General features: G+C 28.8%; 1 protein-coding gene across 1 annotated transcript in view; it reads right to left on the reverse strand.

Moving 5' to 3' along the window:
- Positions 1-20,919, reverse strand: part of LOC148313043 (neurexin 1-like) — a 201,086-nt gene that overhangs the window by 152,979 nt on the left and 27,188 nt on the right. The window contains exons 2-4 of the mRNA XM_088269555.1: positions 12,207-12,825; positions 9,608-9,741; positions 35-179 (exon numbers count right to left, since the gene is read on the reverse strand). Of these exons, the coding sequence (XP_088125681.1) occupies positions 35-179; positions 9,608-9,741; positions 12,207-12,536 (609 nt within the window). The 5' untranslated portion in view covers positions 12,537-12,825. The remainder of the gene's footprint in view (positions 1-34; positions 180-9,607; positions 9,742-12,206; positions 12,826-20,919) is intronic.

The following is a 20,919-nucleotide window of genomic DNA, read 5'->3' on the forward strand; positions in this document are numbered from 1 at the left end:
GAAAGACTTTATGTGCGTAAATATATTTACTAACCTTGATGTCTCTCGGTTGTCTTGCTTCCTGCCTTCTAGGTGCAGATCCCGGCTGATCAGCATACACTAAATTCCTCACAGATCCTCGATACCTTGGCTCGAATACCACGGATGGTAAAGCCAGTTGAGTAAGCTTTGAGTTGTACCTGGAAAAAAGTTTTGAATATTTAAACGAAATATTTGTTTGGGACTTTTTTGACTTAGGAGGTTGCTAGGGAGCTGGCAGCCGACAGAAAAGCCTGGAGACAGTTTGTGGATACCATATGCTCCACCTAGGGAGCGGATATGGTTTAATAATAATATAATAATATTTATAAGTGGAACTTCATTTTAAATGATAAAATAACGACAAAATAGTTTTGCACTTCAGTTTTATTTGAGTCGTTTTTAAACAATGTGTATTAAGAAAATAATTATTATTGTTTCGACATTCACTTTGTAGTTAAATATTATAGAATTAAAAGTAAAACACTTGTTTTTACAATTTGAGCAATATGTTGTTACGAATAGTTTTTGAAATACAGATGTCTATCTATGTGTTTGAATATAAAGTATAAAATAAGCCCCGACATCCATATTATTCTTCATCTATGTTGAGATGTAAAAAATAATACAAAAAATAACTCCTAATTGGAGATCATCCAGATTTGTGAACAAGTATATTTACACCTCCGCCCCGTCTTGTTATATATATTGTCCGCCTCCGTAGTGTAATGGTCAGCACGCTCGGCTACCGTTCTGGAGGTCCCGGGTTCGATTCCCAAGGGGGGTAAAATAAATATTAGTGATTTTTTCACTCTCATATTTATTCAATATTACCCTGGACTGGTACCTGAAGCGGAGGGCTGATCACCTTTCCTTCATGTGTAAACGATCAAGATAACACTGCGTTTATATGACGCAGTGCCCTATGCACCATTGGGGTGCGGATAAGGGTTTTATTATTATATTATATTATATATTTACACACTTAAAATGTTGTGCATGAAATACGTATTAATCATAAAATAATTATTTATTTATAATTTTTATAATGCGCCTCTGAGATTAGCAATTTTTAATAAAATAAGAGATTTTTAAAATTAATTTTTGTCTCTGCTTGAGTACAATTTAAAAGCAATTACAGTCCTATCAACCCACTTATGACTACCATGCAAGTTGCACGTGGGGTCACCTTTGATGTCGTCGGGTGGAGAGCTGATGGGTTCACTTGAGCGAGATAAGCGCCCAGATTGCGCGGGTTAAGGGTCTGTCCTCGGCAGGGGTTAAAACCACCCCATCCAACTCCCAAAGGGGATGTAATTAGAGAGTATGACAGATTAAAATAGATTTACGAATTGAAATTTCAAATGTTTCTGCGATAATTTATATAAATACCTTTTAAGCTTTTTCTTTCAAAGAAGATGATATTTGTGTAGATGCAGTTTAAACAACATTACTTAATATTAACTTAAATATTATTTTTTGACATCTCATCAAAGATGAAGAAGAATATGGAAGTCTGGGCATTTACGGGGCTTACGACCGTCATAGGCTGGTTTAAACCAGCCTAGACTTCCATATTCTTCTTCATCTTTGATGAGATGTCAAAAAATAATATGAAAATAACTCCTGTAATTGGAGATAATCCAGATTTTGTGAACAAGTATTTGGACACACTCAAAATGTTGTAAATTAATTTCAAATTAATATAATATTCATATTTTTTTGTTGATGTTCAAGTACTATCTACCCTCTGACTGCAAACAGCTATATATGGTATCAAACTTTTTGATCAATATCACTAGTCTGTTTTTGGTTAGTTGGAAGATATTGCTTTTTAGCAATAACTCCACCAATATACTTTTTTTTTCTGTATATGATGTTTAAATAAATAAATAATTTTTAGGAATATTGTATTAATTTTAAAATCATACCCCCACAAATTGTATTCATTATACCCTGATTGATTACTTATCTTCGCTTTCATGGAAATCCCCATTATCCACTGCAATACCCCCCATAAATAATGAATACCATTGTACACCTAGATGTAATAATATTTTATTATAGTAATTATTGTAAGTATATAAGGATATTTTTGAAATATTAAAGCTTTTTGATAATGTCTTGATAAGACGAAACGCGTCATATTTTACACGTATCATTGGATTTTTTAAAATAAAAGTAGTATTCGATCCAGTGATTTTGTTTTATTTTTGATACATTATCAAAAATTAAAATTAAAATAAGAGTATTAGATTTTTTTATCCATTTTATTAAAAAGTATTAAAAAGTAGTTATAAAAATAAAGCGTTTAATAATATTTCTACTTCTACCCTCTTCGGGCACCTAATGGTGCATAGGGTACTTATGTATCGATGCTGTATTATCATGATCGTTAGTGGCATGAAGGCAAGATGATGAGTCCAGCGCTTCTTGTACCAGCCCTGAGTGATATTCTATAAATGTGATAATCAAAATAACTGATATTTATTTTCACCTCCCTGGGAATCGAACTCGAGACCCAAGGGACATGACATTAATCTAGCGAAATATTATATCCGAATCAAACATTTCAGAATCATACATGATACATAACTAAGTTGAAACTCTCGATATCAATTTATGAGTATACATATCCATCACATCAATTTGTTAAAATATTATTTCAAAATTAAACACGACAGAATTGTGCACGATGCATTGTTTTATAAATCACATCTATCTGTCAAAATATTGTATTTAAAGAACGTTCCGTCAAAGAGCTTAAGCATCTGACAAAAACACACTTAAAATTTAATTAAAAATATTGTCCATTTTAAAATAATGAGCTCCATATCTCCGTTACATCATTTGAATCCTGAATGATGAAGTATTTTTAAACAGATTCTACCGCCATCAGCAGTAAATTGTATTCGTTTGGCTGCTTTGAAGCCTATTTTATTATCACGTGTCAAACAATCACTGCTTATATTTCAGGAGCTTCGCATAATATCCGCGTTTATATTCCGAGTCCGGCCAGCACAAAGCGCGTGAGCACGCATTTTGATAGGACGCCGAATCTGATTATCCTTTAAAACAAATAACAAACAAAAAAACACCGAAACTACAAATTTAAAATAAACGCGTTCTCAGTCAGCGAAAAATTTACAATTTTACAAATTTAAATGTGAAAAGAGATTCCGTCGCGTCCGATCTTTATTTCATATGACGGTTCGTTACGGGATTGGGGAAATGTTTTTGTTCCATCACTAACTTTAACTAAATTTTATTGTAATTTGATGGTAATTGTAAAGAGCAGTCAACAAATTCAAAAGAATTTAAATGTAACCAGGCTTTTGTTTTTACCAGCGCCAATTACTCACTACATGCATAATACATATACAATGTTTACATGTATTTAAGTAAACATATATGTATATATGTTCATATGTATATAAGTACATATAACTAACTAACCATCACACAAATTCCCCATGGTTGTAGGCAGAGAGAAAAGAACGTCACTCTGTCTCTGTCTTTGTCTCTCTGTACTCTGTCTTTACAAACATCCTTCACCTATTCCACATTTATGCATCTCCTCATACATACCCGCCAATTATTTCGACTCCTTACCTTACCGCCTTCAATTTTATATGTATACACACAACACACACATTACATACATACACACACACACACATACACACCTCCCGGAAGGTCCCGGGTTCGATTCCCAGGAGGCGTTGAAAATAAATATTTGTGATTTTACACTGAAATATTTATTTAATAATTTCCCGGACTGATCACTGAAGCGCAAAAGTGATCACATTGCCTTCATGTAAGTAACGATCAAGATAACGGTGCTTTAATGCGATTCAGTGCCCTATGCACCATTTGGTTGGATTAAAAAAATCAATATTTTTTATGGAAATTCATATGGACATATTTAATATATTTTTATGTTCACTTCCTTAAAAAAATCAAATGAGGTTTCAGTTTTCACTTTTTAAAATAAAACAACTTTATTTTTAACCACTTTTTTATTGGTACATTTTTTAACCATTTTCTACAAAAACCTTGTCATCATCAGGGATAAATATGTAACCCTGATGATGAAAAGGTTGGAGAAAAAATGTACCAATGCAAAAGTAGTTATTTTATTAAGTTTATTAAATGTGCCACGAAGTATCTGAAAAAAAATATTCAAGAAATTTCAGTTGAAAATTAAATAAGATATACAGGATGTCGCTGATTAAGTTCGTCTGCAGTAACAACCGGTTAATATAAACACCCTACAATTACCTATAGATTTCTCACTCCGCATTGCGTCCACGACCCACTTCTCGAGGAACCTTGGCACGTTCTGGGTCACTCTCCTCTCCTCTCTCATTTCCTTTAATTTTCTCTCTCGCCCTCCAATCTGTTACAACTTACCCCCTTAAGTGTGTTGTATTTATCGTTTCACAAAACGCCTTTATAAAGCCAACGGTTTATCGTGAATTTAATTTTGTAATTCATTTTGATTAAATTTTATTTTTCGGTTTAATTATTTACCTTAGTTCATTTTTTTTTCAAAACATATTACAAATATAAGTCATATATACATACATATAATATTCCCGATGAGTAATTTCTATTTCTCATTTTGGGGCATGGGATTAAGGTTAACAAGACTGGAACACAAATAATAAAGTAACAAAAAATATTTTTTTTTAATAACCAAAACTAATACTAATGCATGGCAAAATATAAAAACAATAAACAGGTATAATAAATATGCACAGTAAGTATATTTAAAAGAAATAAATGAGAAAAACATAAGGTAAAAAGTATATTTAAAATAAACAAATGATATTTTATTTATTGTTTCGGCATTAACTTTGTGGTAAGACATGTTACAATGATTACAAGCGGTCTTATTAGTAATTATTTTTCGGAATTTGCAAATCACATAATAGATACTAATCACTCATTTCACTCTCATAAATTAAAATTATTACACCTTGTTCCATATAAAGGCCAAATTATGAATTATCTTGAAAATTTAGAAATCCAAAAAAACCTAAATTCTAATAATAATTTATTAAATAATATATTGTTTCAAAATTCTTCACCTTTGCTTTCCATTTTTCCTTTGTTTTCAAACTTAGCCCCTTGACTAACCCCTTCCCCTTACTTTCCCCTCTCCTTATTTATAGAACAATTTTATATTTTACCCTTTAGTTATTATACAGACAGATGATGGAAGTTTAACTTCTGAAACATGTAGTCTATAATAAAACTCAAGTGGTAAAAAACAAGTGTTTTCTTTAATCATTGTAACAAATGATATAATATAAAAATGAGAAAATATAAAAAAATGAAAAAATATGACAAATGAGAAAATATAAAAAACATAATGTAAAAACAAAATAAGAAAATATGCCCAATCACCACATATATATCTTTCCATAAAGTACCTTTTCAGATCATTTATTTTGGATCCCTGAATGGGTTTTGTTTTATATATGTCAGGCAGCTGGTTAATTTGGATATTGGCATATAATTTAAGGACCTTACTCCAAATTTAGTTGTGTTTATCGGTTACACATGTATTTTGTTATATCCTCGTTATGTTCAATGTGACAAATGGATACTGTTACTTTTGAGGTTACTTGATTGGAAAAGTATTCTATAATTGAAATGTAACTTTGTTTTAAAATCACTTAATAAATTTAATAATAACTTAATTATAATGCCTACCGGTTTCGAAGCTAACCGCTTTTTTATCAAGACTGATTAATACTAAAACACTATCGACATAACAAAATTCAAAATATTTTGACGGTTAGGGATAACTAGCTTGGGTAGATCTCAAGTGGCTTTATTTTTTTTTGTGTTGATTGGCAGCTAAAGTCAAAAGGGATCAGAGATGATGAGTGATTGGAAACATATTTAATAACGGACTTTTATCAAAATAATTTACTTGTGTATTTATAAGTTATAAATTACTTTTAATTGCCTTTTCAATTTCTAATATTTTTAAGTAATCTAATTTACGTCCTCTATTGCATGTGTGTAATATATTTAGACCTTTATTTTTATCAAATGAGTGATTATTTTCTTTTAAGTGATTGGAAAATTTGGAATAATTATCATTATTTAGAGATCTTGTGTGCTCTTTGCATCGATTTTGTACTTTATTTGTTACTTTTTATTAGTTTTTATTTATTTTCAGCCAAAGTTTTATTCTTTAAATTGTATACAATTGACAGTATCGAATTCAATACACATTTCGATGTTCAGTATTTGGCGTGTTAAACTTTAAATGAATCGAATTAAGAATATTACAAGTAAATACATTGGTTGGTATTGTTTGGTTGACGCTCGACTGCAAAACTGGTGTCGAGGGTTCGATTCCCGCCAATTGCAAAATCAATTTAAGAAAGAATTTATTTTCAAATTTTCTGGGTGTTTGGGATGTATTTTTCAAATTCACCTTCCATATATCTTTCCAGCAGATTAGGCTCTGAAAGTAGTTGCTTTGTGGGTAATTTATTTTTTAAAAATGTAAACGTATTTGCATACATATATTTTTAAATTATGATTTAATCCCTAATCCTACTTTCGTTACTACTACTACTACTACTTCTACCATAACGCCGTTTCCAGCCAGAGGTAGACAGAAAAGATGGAAAGCCACACTCTTCTGTCCTGACATACGCTCCTCGCCTCCTTCACATCCATACATCTAGTCATATATGCCCTCCGGTTACACAGACTTTTGATACCACCAGATTTTAGGTTCTGATTGATTTGATCGTGCTAAGTCTTTTTCGGTCGTCCTCGTTCTGTTTTTCCGCTCATATTTGTCACATATAGTTTCTTAGTCATTCTCTCGTTATTTATTCGCTCCACATGTCCATACAAAGAAGTCGTTAATATCAGAAATAGTAAAATATATCTTTGAACATCGGAGTTTTTTTAGATCATCAAAAGGTGTTTTTTTTCCATTGGAATCAAACACGAAAGAATACATTTAAAAAAAATAAAGGTTGAAAAAAAATTAATAAGCAATGAACAAAACTAATTAAAATTAGTATCGCTAATTTCTGATGTACATCTGCGCGTTCTGTTTGTGTTGGCAACATTATCGCGGTCCTATCTGAATTTTGGCACCGTTAAGGGTGGAAAATGGCGGAAAACATCCCCATTTCAAGTTCCACCCCCGCAATCTTCTGTTTAATTGGCCAAACCTCGTGAGAATTCCAGACAGCTCTAAATGAACAGCGCTTTAATTTGCCTTCTTTACTGCAGAGCATTATTTACGTACGTAACCTTATCATACATTTCCATACTTGTATATTTTACAGTACCACTGCGAACACAGTCCAATCGCAATCACTGTATCCTCACTGATACAAAATAATGTTAATTTTAACCTTTTTGGGATCTTAACATAGATGAAGAAGAATATAGAAATCCTAACTATTTATAGACTTGTTAAGTGATCACTTTAAACATGTGCAACATTAACCAGCCTATGACGGTCGTCAGCCCCGTAAATGCCCAGACTTTCATATTCTTCTTCATCTTTGATGAGATGTCAAAAAATAATATGAAAATAACTCCTGTAATTGGAGATAATCTAGATTTTGTGAACAAGTATTTGGACACACTAAAAATGTTGTAAATAAATTATCTGATCAAATTATAAGCTTAATAATAAAAATGAAAATGGTATTTTCTGGAGTTTCTCATGTGTGTGAATATAATCCAGGATTCGGATCTCACATACTAATATAAGAGTTTCTGCTTAATAAACAAGCTTCTTTACATCTCACCAATAGATGTCTCTAGTGAAGTTCTAGTGATTCAAGAACAAGGTTTCTAAATTGGTTCATATATATATAGAACTTCCAAGAATTTGAGTAGAGTGGTTGTCAATAATGGGTAGAATTGGTGAATGTTACACGTGTGTAAAGTGATCACTTAAACCAGCCTATGACGGTCGTCAGCCCCGTAAATGCCCAGACTTCCATATTCTTCTTCATTTTTGATGAGATGTTAAAAAATAATCTGAAAATAACTCCTGTAATTGGAGATAATCCAGATTTTGTGAACAAGTATTTGGACACACTCAAAATGTTGTATTTATAGACTTGTTAAGTGATTACTTTAAACATGTGCAACATTCATAAATTCTTATTATGTTTTGTCATCTCAATAAAGATGTCTCCAGTAAAATTCTAGTGATTCGAGCACAATGTTTCGAAATTGGATCATATATAGAGAACTTCCAAGAATTTGAGTTGTATGGTTGTCAATCATGGGTAGAATTGGTGAATGTTGCACATGTGTAAAGTGATCACTTAACAAACCTATCCAAGGGCATAAGCTCTGTAAATATCTTTATTTCAATATTATTCTTCATCTTTATTGAGATGCCATAAAATGCGAAAATGGTAATTTAAAAAACCACTCGTATTTGAAGTTTTTAACAGGGAAGATAATTCAACAAAATGCAACGATTTTGATATAACTCAATATCGCCACAATAATGATTGGGCTTTTATAGCAAAAGCGATACTTTAAGATATTTTGATCGAGATCATATTTATTTTACGATATAAAATATAACGACACAAACCATTTAAAGCAAAATCGCGTGTATCCCGATTCGTTATTTACAAATATTATCGGATAAAACTAACTTTGAAGCAATATTGATTGCAATTCTATTATTGGATAAGCAAATATCTTTTCTGTTAAATCAGTGCTGTCGAAGTTCTCTTAATTTTTTAATTTATTTATTACATATTACAGTTAAATAACCTACTATCAACATTATAAAATAAAACTACTTGATTTAAACCATTTTTTGTTGTTAAAAGTTGTTCAAAAAAATATATTTTTATTTCGTATAGTTTTTAATATGTGCCACAAAGTATTTGCGGCACTACTACAACTATCACGGCACCTAACCGCAGGGGTATGTAGAGAGAATATAATGCGACACCACCCTTTCCTTATAAATATTATTTGCATCTTTCACGTGTAATACATGCGTCTTGTATATATGTAGAAGATAAGTTATATGTATGTACCCGCCGCTGATTCCTAATATTTTTTTCTTCGGTCTTTCTCTGTTTCTATTTCCAACTATAATAGCATCATGTATTCTATTTTTTCCTCAATCATTCGTTCCACATCTCCACACATATCATAATTGAATCAATTATGCTTATCTCAGGTTTGAATTTCTCTTAATTTACGTTATTAATTCAAATTATAAAAAATGAGATTGATGTCTAATTCAACCAGACTATAGCATATGCATGTATAGTCTGTCTAATTCTAAATGAGGACACTTGTTTTTACCACTTGAGTTATATTAATTTTGAAAAAAATGTGTTTTCATTAAATATTTCATCATGTCTTATCACAAATTGAATGCCGAAACAATTAATAAAATAAAGTCTGTCTTGTTGTAAAATGATATGTGAAATGTAAAAGTATTTTATCAGACTGGATGATAATTTAAATAACACAATGACGATTAATTTTTGTCATTGAGTATTTTTTCCACATGACTGTAAATAAAATAAAATAAATTTGTAGTTTAACTCACCATGGTGGCATTCCGCCAATAAACACGTCAGAATTTGATGGGAATTTCCCGAAATCAAATTCTTTCCCCCTCGATGTCTTGGTTTGAGTAGTGCCATCTACACTCAGCGAAGTGTGTTCATCTCTTCGCGATACCTAGAAAAAACAATATTTGAAATAATAGTCAATTAAGTCTTCTTCTTCTTCTTCTGCTTGGCCTTGTGGGCTGCTTTTGAGAAGGATTGGCCTCCTGCGTTAATTGAGTTCAGTCAGATAATTCAGTATCAGTTAATTGAGTAATGGCATTTTAGTTTTAAAAAATTCAAAATCAGTCAATTATAAATATGAAATTCAAAAATATATTTTTACTTGAATATGTTAAATATTTGAGGCTTAACGATCTGCAATGATTTATTTTTGATAAGGTGTTTCATATTGAAATTTGACGGTTTAAAAAAAAATTAAAAACCTACCTATAGTAACAAAAATATAATAGAAATTAAATTCTGATTAAAGGTTTTTACATAAAAAAAAACTTTAAAATAACTGTCGTGATAGTAAGTATTACTTTTTTTAATTAACGTTTTACTTGGTTAATACCACTATTTCTTAAAATCTACTGTGATACGTGTTTCGATGCATTCCGTATCATTTTCAAACACCGTAATAACTAAGTATAACTTTATTATATATCTTACATTTCTTAATCAAATATTCAGTCGTATATGTAGAAAAAACCCTTGTAATTTTCTTGAAATCCAAATTAAAATGATCAAACAAAAAAATCAATATTTTATATAATATCTCAACTTGAATCAAATGATTTATTGTTTTTTTTATACTAAAGAAGATGGAAGTCTGAGCATCCCAGAAGTCAATTTTCCGGTATAGTATTGTCAATCATGTGTATAAAGTGATCACATAAACTAGCCTATGACATTTTAAGCCGTGTAAATACCCATACTTTCATATTCATCTTCATTTATGTTGAGATATTAAAATGTATTCTTCTACATTCTTTCTTTACTTTTGATCAATCAACATTTATTAGCAGAATGTCAGATAAAAGATATTTCTTCTTGGTATTATGAAAACTAATATAAAACAGAAAATATCTTAAAGGCATCGATGATAGAATTTGTGAACTAAATTAAAATTTGGTTATATCAAATATTTCCCGAAAACCATTTTATTAATTTTTAATTAATGTTTAACTTAGTAAATACCACCAAATCAATTGTTGAAACCATTTTATTAATGTTAAACATTGTTTGTGTATTCCTTATTCTTATTCCGAAACTACGTTACAAACAAACCACTAATTAATTATTTATTGTTACATTCAAAATTTCAACCATAATGAGGTTTATTTGAGTTTCGAAAACAATATCACTGTTTCAATCAAACCGCACATTCCAAATATGTAGTATTCTGGTAAATATCAATTTGAAAATAAATTGAATTTGAAATTCGAACCTGTAATTGAATTTGAAACTTGAAAAGATGTTCGAATTATAAATTTTTAAATATCGTATTTGAAATAAGAAAATGTTATTGAATTTGAAATTTGAAAATATAATTGACGACTCCAAAGCATGAACGGCTTCAATTACTCCCATTTAAAAAAATCAATCATTAATTCAGAATAAGTTATAAATATGCTCTTTTTTTAAGTTTTACTTGGTATGTACCACTATTTCTTAAAATCTATTGTGCTTCGATGCATTCCGCATCATTTTCAAACACCGTATACGTTCATCGTCACAATGTGGTAATTAATATCTATTCATTTTTAATTACTTGGTTTATACCATTATTTCTTAAAATCTATTAAAATGATGGGGAATGCATCGAAATACCTATCACAATATATTTTAAGAAATAGTTATATTTAATATTATAATTTTAGTATTAAAAATGAAAAGATATTAGCACAAAGTGACTGCCATATCGATAAACCAATTTTAGTTCTTTTTCATCTATATTAGAGATGTCAGTGTGCAAAAAAACTAACCCTACGTGTGGTTAGGAGGTGGAAGATAGCTAGTTCTAAACATTAGTTTATTCTATATATAAGTTAGTAAGAAGCTCTAAGTGAGTGACTGTTTTCTAGGAGAAACTAATCTAGAATGCCACTTGCCATACTTTGCAGTATAAACACGATTGAAGGATGTTGTTGTCATCACGATGTCATCAACATTCCCACATTCCGTACACTATTCAACCATAGATGGTGCCGTTGATAGAATTAAATATTATATGTAAAAATCTCACCAGAATTTATGAATTAATTTTTAAATCAAACAGAGATTTTTTGATTATACTAATTTGTATTTTATTAACAAAAACACATAAAAAATTAATATCGTGCCAATTGTTTTCTTAGTTATGACATTTTTAAATGGATGCCATAACTAAGCGAAACAATTGGTTTGAAAATGCTACAACTAGGCGAAACAATTGTCACAATATTATGTTTTTCTGTGTTTTTGTTAATAAAATACAACTTACTAGACTCAAAAAAATCTGTGTTTGATTTAAAAATGAATACATAAATACAATATAAATAAAAATGGAGTTCTAAAAATTAAACGCTAAATCAATAAATAAAAAAATCTTACCAGAATCTTGTGCCAATGGCTGTCGTTTAGATCTCTCCCGACGGTGATGATCTGAGCCCCCCCTCCAAGGTTGTAGCGTAACCTGAGCGCCCCTTCGACCAGCTTCAGTTCAAAAAAGTCGTAAGTACCGCCATCATCAGTATACAGCAGCAGGCCGTTCGGCTGGTCCGTTTTGAACTCCAGCTCGAGGCTTCCGTTCGCAGCCGCGTTCCACTTCCGGAACTGCGAATAGGAGTTCTGACTTCCGTCCAGCGTGAACCCCGACGCGTGGTGGAGGGTTAAGCCCAAAAACAAACCAAGAATTGGCACCATAACTGTTAATTGAGCCATGGTTCAATGACACGACTCTATCAACTATCGATCGAAGCCCCAAACTTTGAACCGCAAACTACACAGTTCATATTACTAAAGTGACCTTAATTTTAATTCATTTAAATAATCGATCAACGCGAAGCAGTAACACTTTTATTTTAATAGCACTAAAACACTTTTCTTTAATCAAATTCTATCCTAAATTAATAGGATCACTTTTTTAAATGTCATCTAATGGGGTACAGAAAGTTTATTTTGCGAATTTTCATGTTTTTGTTCGGTATTCACGCTTCCAGTGTAAAGATATCTGTAAAAAAAGAAAAAGAAAAACGTTAGTGATCCGAAAGACTATTTATATTATTTGATACATGTATATACATGTTTATATGAATATTTTAAATAAATGGAACGATTAAATAGGTGTACAAAATATATAATAAAATGAAATTATTGTAATATAATGACCTTATTATAATATAATAAACTATTACAAATATATAAATATATGTAGGTACCTACAAAACTGTTTAAATAAAAATTTCATAAATATTTTAATGAAATAAGGGTAAAAACGTCAAATATAATGAAATCATGAAGAAATTGTTCGAAAAAATATCAACCGTAAACAGTAGCTATAAAAACCTACCTATAAGACCAACTGAATATTTTAAACAATAAATATAAAAAATCATTTCACTAATTTTAGTTGGCTTGCTGAATTATGACGTAACGTATTAAAAATGAATACAGGTTCTTACATTAATAGCACTTAATGGTACCGACGCGAACATATAAATTATACTCGTGAACTTTTGCCGAAATATCGAAATTGCAAAGTACCAATATTATTATCAGAAGTGGCCATAATTTCGGCGAAATTTCACGAATTTTGTAAATCACCCTCGCGTACATTTTATTACCGTAAAGTCATGAGTAGTTGAGATTGAAATCTTACTCAAAATTGTATGCGCTAGGTCAGGAAAATTGGGAGTTGTGAAATTCCAAGAAATACCCGTGGATTGATCGCTTTTAAAGAAAAATTCACCATTAAGTTCTAAAAAAAACACCCATCATTAATTTTGATGAAGACGTATTATATTATGTTTTCGTTTTTAATTTATTATATTGTAAACATTAAAGAGTACTTAATAGAGTCAATAATAAAAATAAAAACACAACCACAACAACAACTAAGTCAAAGATAGTTTTGTGTAAGAAAATATGTTTATATATATATATATATATATATATATATATATATATATATATATATATATATATATATATATATATATATATATATATATATATATATATATATATATATATATATATATATATTAAAATACATAGACATTTAGTTAATATCTGCGTTATTTAGGTGTATTTAATATTTTACACTCTCCTTCTCATTCACAGTTTACTTTGTAAGATACCACTTAAAACCATTTAATTATACCACAAAGTTAACAGTGCTTTTATAATTAAAATAATGCTATACACATATATGTACGTATATTTATATTTTTATTAATATAAATATATATATATATATATATATTTATATATATATATATATATATATATATATATATATATATATATATATATATATATATATATATATATATATATATATATATATATATATATATATATATATATATATATATATATATATATATTATATATATATATTATATATATATATATATATATATATATATATATATATATATATATATATATATATTTATATATATATATATATATATATATATATATATATATATATATATATATATATATATATATATATATATATATATATATATATATATATATATATATATATATATATATATTTATATATATATGTATAAATATATAAATATTTATATATATATAAATGTAAACGATGACGATATATATATATATATATATATATAATATATAAATATATATATATATATATATATATATATATATATATATATATATATATATATATATATATATATATATATATATATATATATATATATATATATATATATATATATATATAATATATATATATATATATATATATATATATATATATATATATATATATATATATATAAATATATGTAATAAAATACCTAGGTACCTACCTATACATTTTATTAAGTACTTACAAATAGTACCTACATAAAACAGTTCTACCACCAGATGTCGCATGCGTCGCACAGAATAAAACAAAAGACTTCCGATAGAAAAAATATAATATTCTGAACTGTCAAAATCAGATAGATAGATAGAAAAAATTTATAAAGATAAATTAAGAATAAACTTTAATTATAAACTTTAATTACAAAGCAACACATTGTTTATTTTATTATTATACACCCACTTTACATATTGTTTACACCCAATTTACAAAGAAAAATATGTGGTGGTAGAACTGTTTTATGTAGGTATTATTTGTAAGTACTTAATAAAATGTATAGGTAGGTACCAGTGGCGGACCTACCCTAGAAGCCCAGAAGCCCGGCACGCATATATATATATATATATATATATATATATATATATATATATATATATATATATATATATATATATATATATATATATATATATATATATATATATATATATATATATATATGTATATATATATATATATATATATATATATATATATATATATATATATATATATATATATATATATATATATATATATATATATATATATATATATATATATATATATATATATATATATATATATATATATATATATATATATATATATATATATATATATATATATATATATATATATATATATATATATATATATATATAGACAGCATAGCAGTGATGACAAACCAAAGTTTCATACTCTTTTTAATCCGAATCACCTCTAGGGCAATAATAATTAGGTAGATAGTCTCACTCAAATCGTATAAACCATGAAAGAAAATATTTAAAGACCGCCGCGGTATTTTGGTGGGTAGGTACCAGCTCAGTTCAACCGCCTCGCTACGTATGTACAGTAACGACCATATAAAAAGTATCGCACACGCAATATTCCCATTGGCTGTTTTTGTACGGCACGCGATAAAGCGTATTTTTATACAGATGTGTATATTTACGGCTCCAACCAAAAGTCAAAATACGATTAAATTATTCATACGGAACAATACATAATGCATTCAATATTCAATGAAAACGTTTAATTACGAATAAAATAAGATTGCTTTTTTTAGATATTTTCTGTAAAAGTTTTTTTAATCCTGAGTCCTGAGTCTGGTTTCAACCCTTATGTATTGTAACGAATAATAGAGTTGGCAAAAAACGTTTAAAGCAGACTGAATGCAATTGAAATGCGATACCTCCGACGAATGTATGATAGATGTTCGAAAAGTTGGTATATTTCGTAAACGGAGTTCTTGTATGATATCAATAGATGTTCGAATGGTGAAATAAGGAATGAATGCAAGTCTGAGATAAGGCATTATCGATAAAATTGAGAAAGGTGTGTTAAGATGGTTAGGGCATGTATGAGAGAGGAATAACGGTTAAAAAAAATGATGAATTTAGAAAAAGAACCAGAGGAAGACTAAGGAAAACTTGGCACAATCAGGTATGTCAAACACTTGAAAGCGGTCGGGTCTGAATAATCCTCGGGTATGTATGAGGAGATGCATGAATGTGGAAGAGGCGAAAAATGTTGCAAAGTCAGGGTGGTATGGCGTTGTATTCACTCTGCTTACCTATGATCTTACTTATATTTCAAAGGGTCTCCGCCACAATATTTTTTCTTAATTATTTTACAAGCTGCGTAAATGACGCCTGAGAACTTTTATTTTTTAATTTTTTGTAAAACTTATAATTTGACCATTTTGGAAGTGTCCAAATCCTTGTTCACAAATATGAGTTTTCTCAATAACAATACATGTTTTGTACAAACATAAGCCTTAGCAAAATATTTTACTTAAACTTGTCATTTTCGTGATTTTATTAAAAAATATATAATCCTTTTTGAGATTTTTTTGTACTTACATTTATTTCTATATATATATTAAAATCATAAATAGTAAATTTTATTTCTCATTAAAAAATAATTGAAAATATATCAAAATGACATTACATTATCCTTCCATCATATGACATTAATGATACATAAAACTTTAGCATTTAAAAATATATTGACGAATCACTAAACTTTTGGAACAGACTGTACATGTTGGTACGTACCATTAAGGGCTGTGTACACATGGCCATTTTATTCTGCCTTTTTACATGTGACCTTATCGGCATTGATCGGAAAAGTTCGGGATTTTCCGCCGAAATCGCTTCTATTCAAAGAAGAACTCCGTCTACGAAATATACCAACTTTTCGTACGACTTGGTTCCTTTAATTTTGTTGACTCAATTATCGGTTATGTTTAACAACTTACCTACGTATATGCCAGTATTATGACTTGTGTTTTTCTAAAAAAAAATGTTATGACTTGTTTTTAGAAATGATAAAGTCATAATATTGATTTACTAATATATAAAACAAGTCTCAACACTTATTACCGAAGTATGGGGGGAAAAGGGATGAAAGTCGACTGAATGCAGTCAAAATGCTAATTCTCAGATGAATGTAGGACAAAACGATGTATGATAGATTTTCCAATGTTATCATCACAAGGAAAGACTACAAGGTTGAGATAAGCATTATCGACAAAATTAAGAAAGGTGTGTAGAGATAGTTTAATAATTTTCCCAATCCTTACGAAACTACCTGCAGACAGATCGTCAACAAGGAGGCTTTGACAGTTATCAAAAAGTTAAATTATATAAAAAAAGAAAAGAAAATATGTTGTTTTTTTTTATTTCTGGCTACCCCTGAAAGTTAGATATATCTGTGACTTATCAAGTGGATTGTAGTTTTAATAGACCACGATTGTATTCAGATTTAATAAAATAATAATTTCAAATCGGAAATCTGAACTCCATATTGTTTTATTCAAATCCCGATAAATAACAATATGAATCGAGGATATCCGCATCATTTTCCGTTCCAACGAAACCAAGCAGTGCGAATAAAAAATCATTAGTGATTTTATGCGGCCTGGTAGGTACCCATTGCGAAATCAAAAAACCCCAATTTAAAATCCAATCGGATTGATATACAATGCAGTTGAATTACTGACGCCAGAATGCAGTTCATAATACAATAAACCTACCTTATTCGTACGAAAAATGGATTAATTTTAATTGAATATTTTTTAATAGTCCGCCTTTATAGTGTAGTGGTAAATGCGTTCGGCTACCAAGTTTGAGGTCCATTATCGGATCTTTTTTATCCAATTTATGTGATAATTAAAATTAATAATTATGTACTATATTATGAAAAGGTTTCAGATTAAATCGATGAAGTTCATATAAGTAAAAGTGAGTATATGTTATGTACATATATATCGATGGTACATTATCTACACCAAAGCATACTGGAATAATACGCTTGTATGGATTATTGTCATTATTATTAAAGTAAAATTTATATCACTACCGATCTGCAGATACCATATAAAGTAGAATCAGTTTCCTGTCACATATCAAGTGTAGTTGAAGCAATTTGGCGTCACATAAACGTAGATCTTGAATCTTGTATCTGAATTTATGGCCGTTAGTGTTGCAGTTATCTGTAAATGCCATCACATAACTCTCATACTCCCAAGATATGCGACTGGTAACTGTACCATCAATTTATTGACATAGATAAGCTTTTTTTTAGATGGGACTTGTTACATACAATTTTTTTGAAATGGGTATTTACTACCTATAAGCTGAGGGTTGAATTATAATGCAGTCACTCTCAGCTGACGAAACCCTTTATAAATAATATTAGGGGTGTAATTAACTTACATAAGAATTCACAACATTTTCGTGCGTCTAAATATTTAAATTTAAATATAAAATGTTAAAATCAAACATCGGTTTTTTGAGTCAGCTATATTGTATTTTTTTGTTATAAAACACACAAAAATAAATTTTGTGACAATTGGTACGCCTTGTTATGGCATTGTCATTGGTTTGAAAACGTCGTCAGCCCTAAAATGACTAGATATCCATTTTTTCAGGAAAGAACGATACATGTCAAGTTCATATCAAGTTGGAGCGAAAAAATACTCGGTTACATGATGATTTACCGAAAGAATAAAGAAGTTTATTTTCCACATTACTTTTATTATTCTTTCGTACAATAATAAATAATGAATTACATTGTTTTACAATAAAGTGCCCTTGAGGTAATATATTACGAAAATAACGGTATATTATTTTTTTTTATCCCACGCAAAGAAGTCATGCACGCTTACCACAATGTTACGTAGGCGTAATAATTTCTTACTCGATATTGTTCTAAATTTAGACGTATAAATTTTCCGTTTAAGTCGAATTACCATGGATATCATAAATTTAAAGCCTGTTTAGCACTCATCACGAAGATTCAATTTCGCCTAAAATAAATATTATTATTGAATTTAACGGCAATCTATTCTTCGGTATGGAGATCAAGCGATAAACCGCTCTGTTGAACAAGGATTAACGAGTAAACCTCACCGAATAACTCGATTAAATACGTCTGTTATTATCGGCAGACGGTAAAGGGTTTTTCTTTCAGATTTTTGATTGGCGACTCTGTGAAAAAATGCTCTATCGGGTGTGTATAATTCAATTTATTACGTAACGAATTAGAGCTTACTTTACACAATTTCTTAATCCAAGGTTTTCCAAACTATGTTGATATACAAAGACTCGTGTTTTGCGAAGCTGAAAAAAGAGTTTCGCGAAAATGTGTAAATTTGGAATGGTTCTATTTGTATAAATAGATTTTAGAGTTTATTTATAATATAGAATCTATAAAATCGCCAGTAGAGTATAGGAAGTAGGAATTTTTACAAACAAAAGGTGAAGTTTTCCGTGAAAATATCTAAATTTTGGAAGTGCTTTGTTGCAGCGATGTTTGAATAACTTAATCTATTATTATTATTAATATAAACTAATGGTGCTTATTATTTTGTATATCGTGACACCTGTTGTACAAAACAAGGGTATAATATATGCCAAGACATTGTCAAACTGTGTGTTATAAATAAGCTAACGTATTAATTTGTCGACATGTAAATTAAAATCAATTATTTTTAATGAAGATTTTCATGACAAGGTTGAAAAAGTATATATTTTTACCATTCTACCTATGAAAAATGTTATTACTTGACTCAACAGGCATCGTAGCGTTGATGGTAACATGTTTGACTTCGAAACATTTGTCGTGGGTATGATTTACGCCAATTACTATATTAATTTTAAAATTTATTAATTCCTTTGTTCTAGGTATTTTTTTAAATCTACATTACCTTTCCTACTTTTTTTATACATCATAAAAATCTCCGAAAATAGAGGCAATGCAGGTTATTCCTTTTAAAAATCATGTAACTAGTATTTTCGTATATATGTATTTTTGTGGTAATTTTATTAAATAAAATTGGAATAAGGATCTATTTTTAGTAAATTCCTTAATCGCATAAGAGAAATACCGACAATGGGCCTAAAATTCAAGGACATTATTATAAATCATTAAGCCTCGGATTTTGCGAACGGTGTCCTTTGTGCAGATGTAACAAACGCGTTCTATTAGAAAATTTCTCTGACTTCAACATATTTAAGTATTGTTAAAAAATAACCTAGCTTCATTGTTCTCTTACAAAGATTAAAACTTTTAAAAGAAATATTTACTGCATTTTGGGGAGGTGAAAATTCTTGTTCACAAATTGTCTTACTGAAGAGTTATTTTAATATATATATATATATATATATATATATATATATATATATATATATATATATATATATATATATATATATATATATATATATATATATATATATATATATATATATATATATATATATATATATATATATATATATATATATATATATATATATATATATATATATATATATATATATATATATATATATATATATATATATATATATATATATATATATATATGTTTTTGTAAAGCTTTACATTTGGCAGTCTCTTATTTTGAAGGTATGCAGGATCCTTCCGGAATTTATTCCCATAATAATGTTTTTATAAGCTTTTAATTTGAGTTGTTATTTTATTTACAACATTTTTGATCAGTCCAAATCTTTGTTCACAAGTCTGGGTTTCTTTGTACTTATTTTTACATTTCACATCGCTACATAAATGAGGAAGAATATGGAAGCTTACTTGAGTTTGAATAGTATGGTTATGGGTAGAATTAAACCAGCCTACTTCGTCAGCCTCGTAAATTCTCAGACTTCCATATTCTTGTTAATCTTTGTCGAGATGTCAAAA

The sequence above is a fragment of the Brachycentrus maculatus genome, unplaced genomic scaffold (genome assembly GCF_059751285.1).
Source record: "Brachycentrus maculatus isolate JH-2025_06_01 unplaced genomic scaffold, ASM5975128v1 h1tg000025l, whole genome shotgun sequence".
Classification (NCBI taxonomy): domain Eukaryota; kingdom Metazoa; phylum Arthropoda; class Insecta; order Trichoptera; family Brachycentridae; genus Brachycentrus; species Brachycentrus maculatus.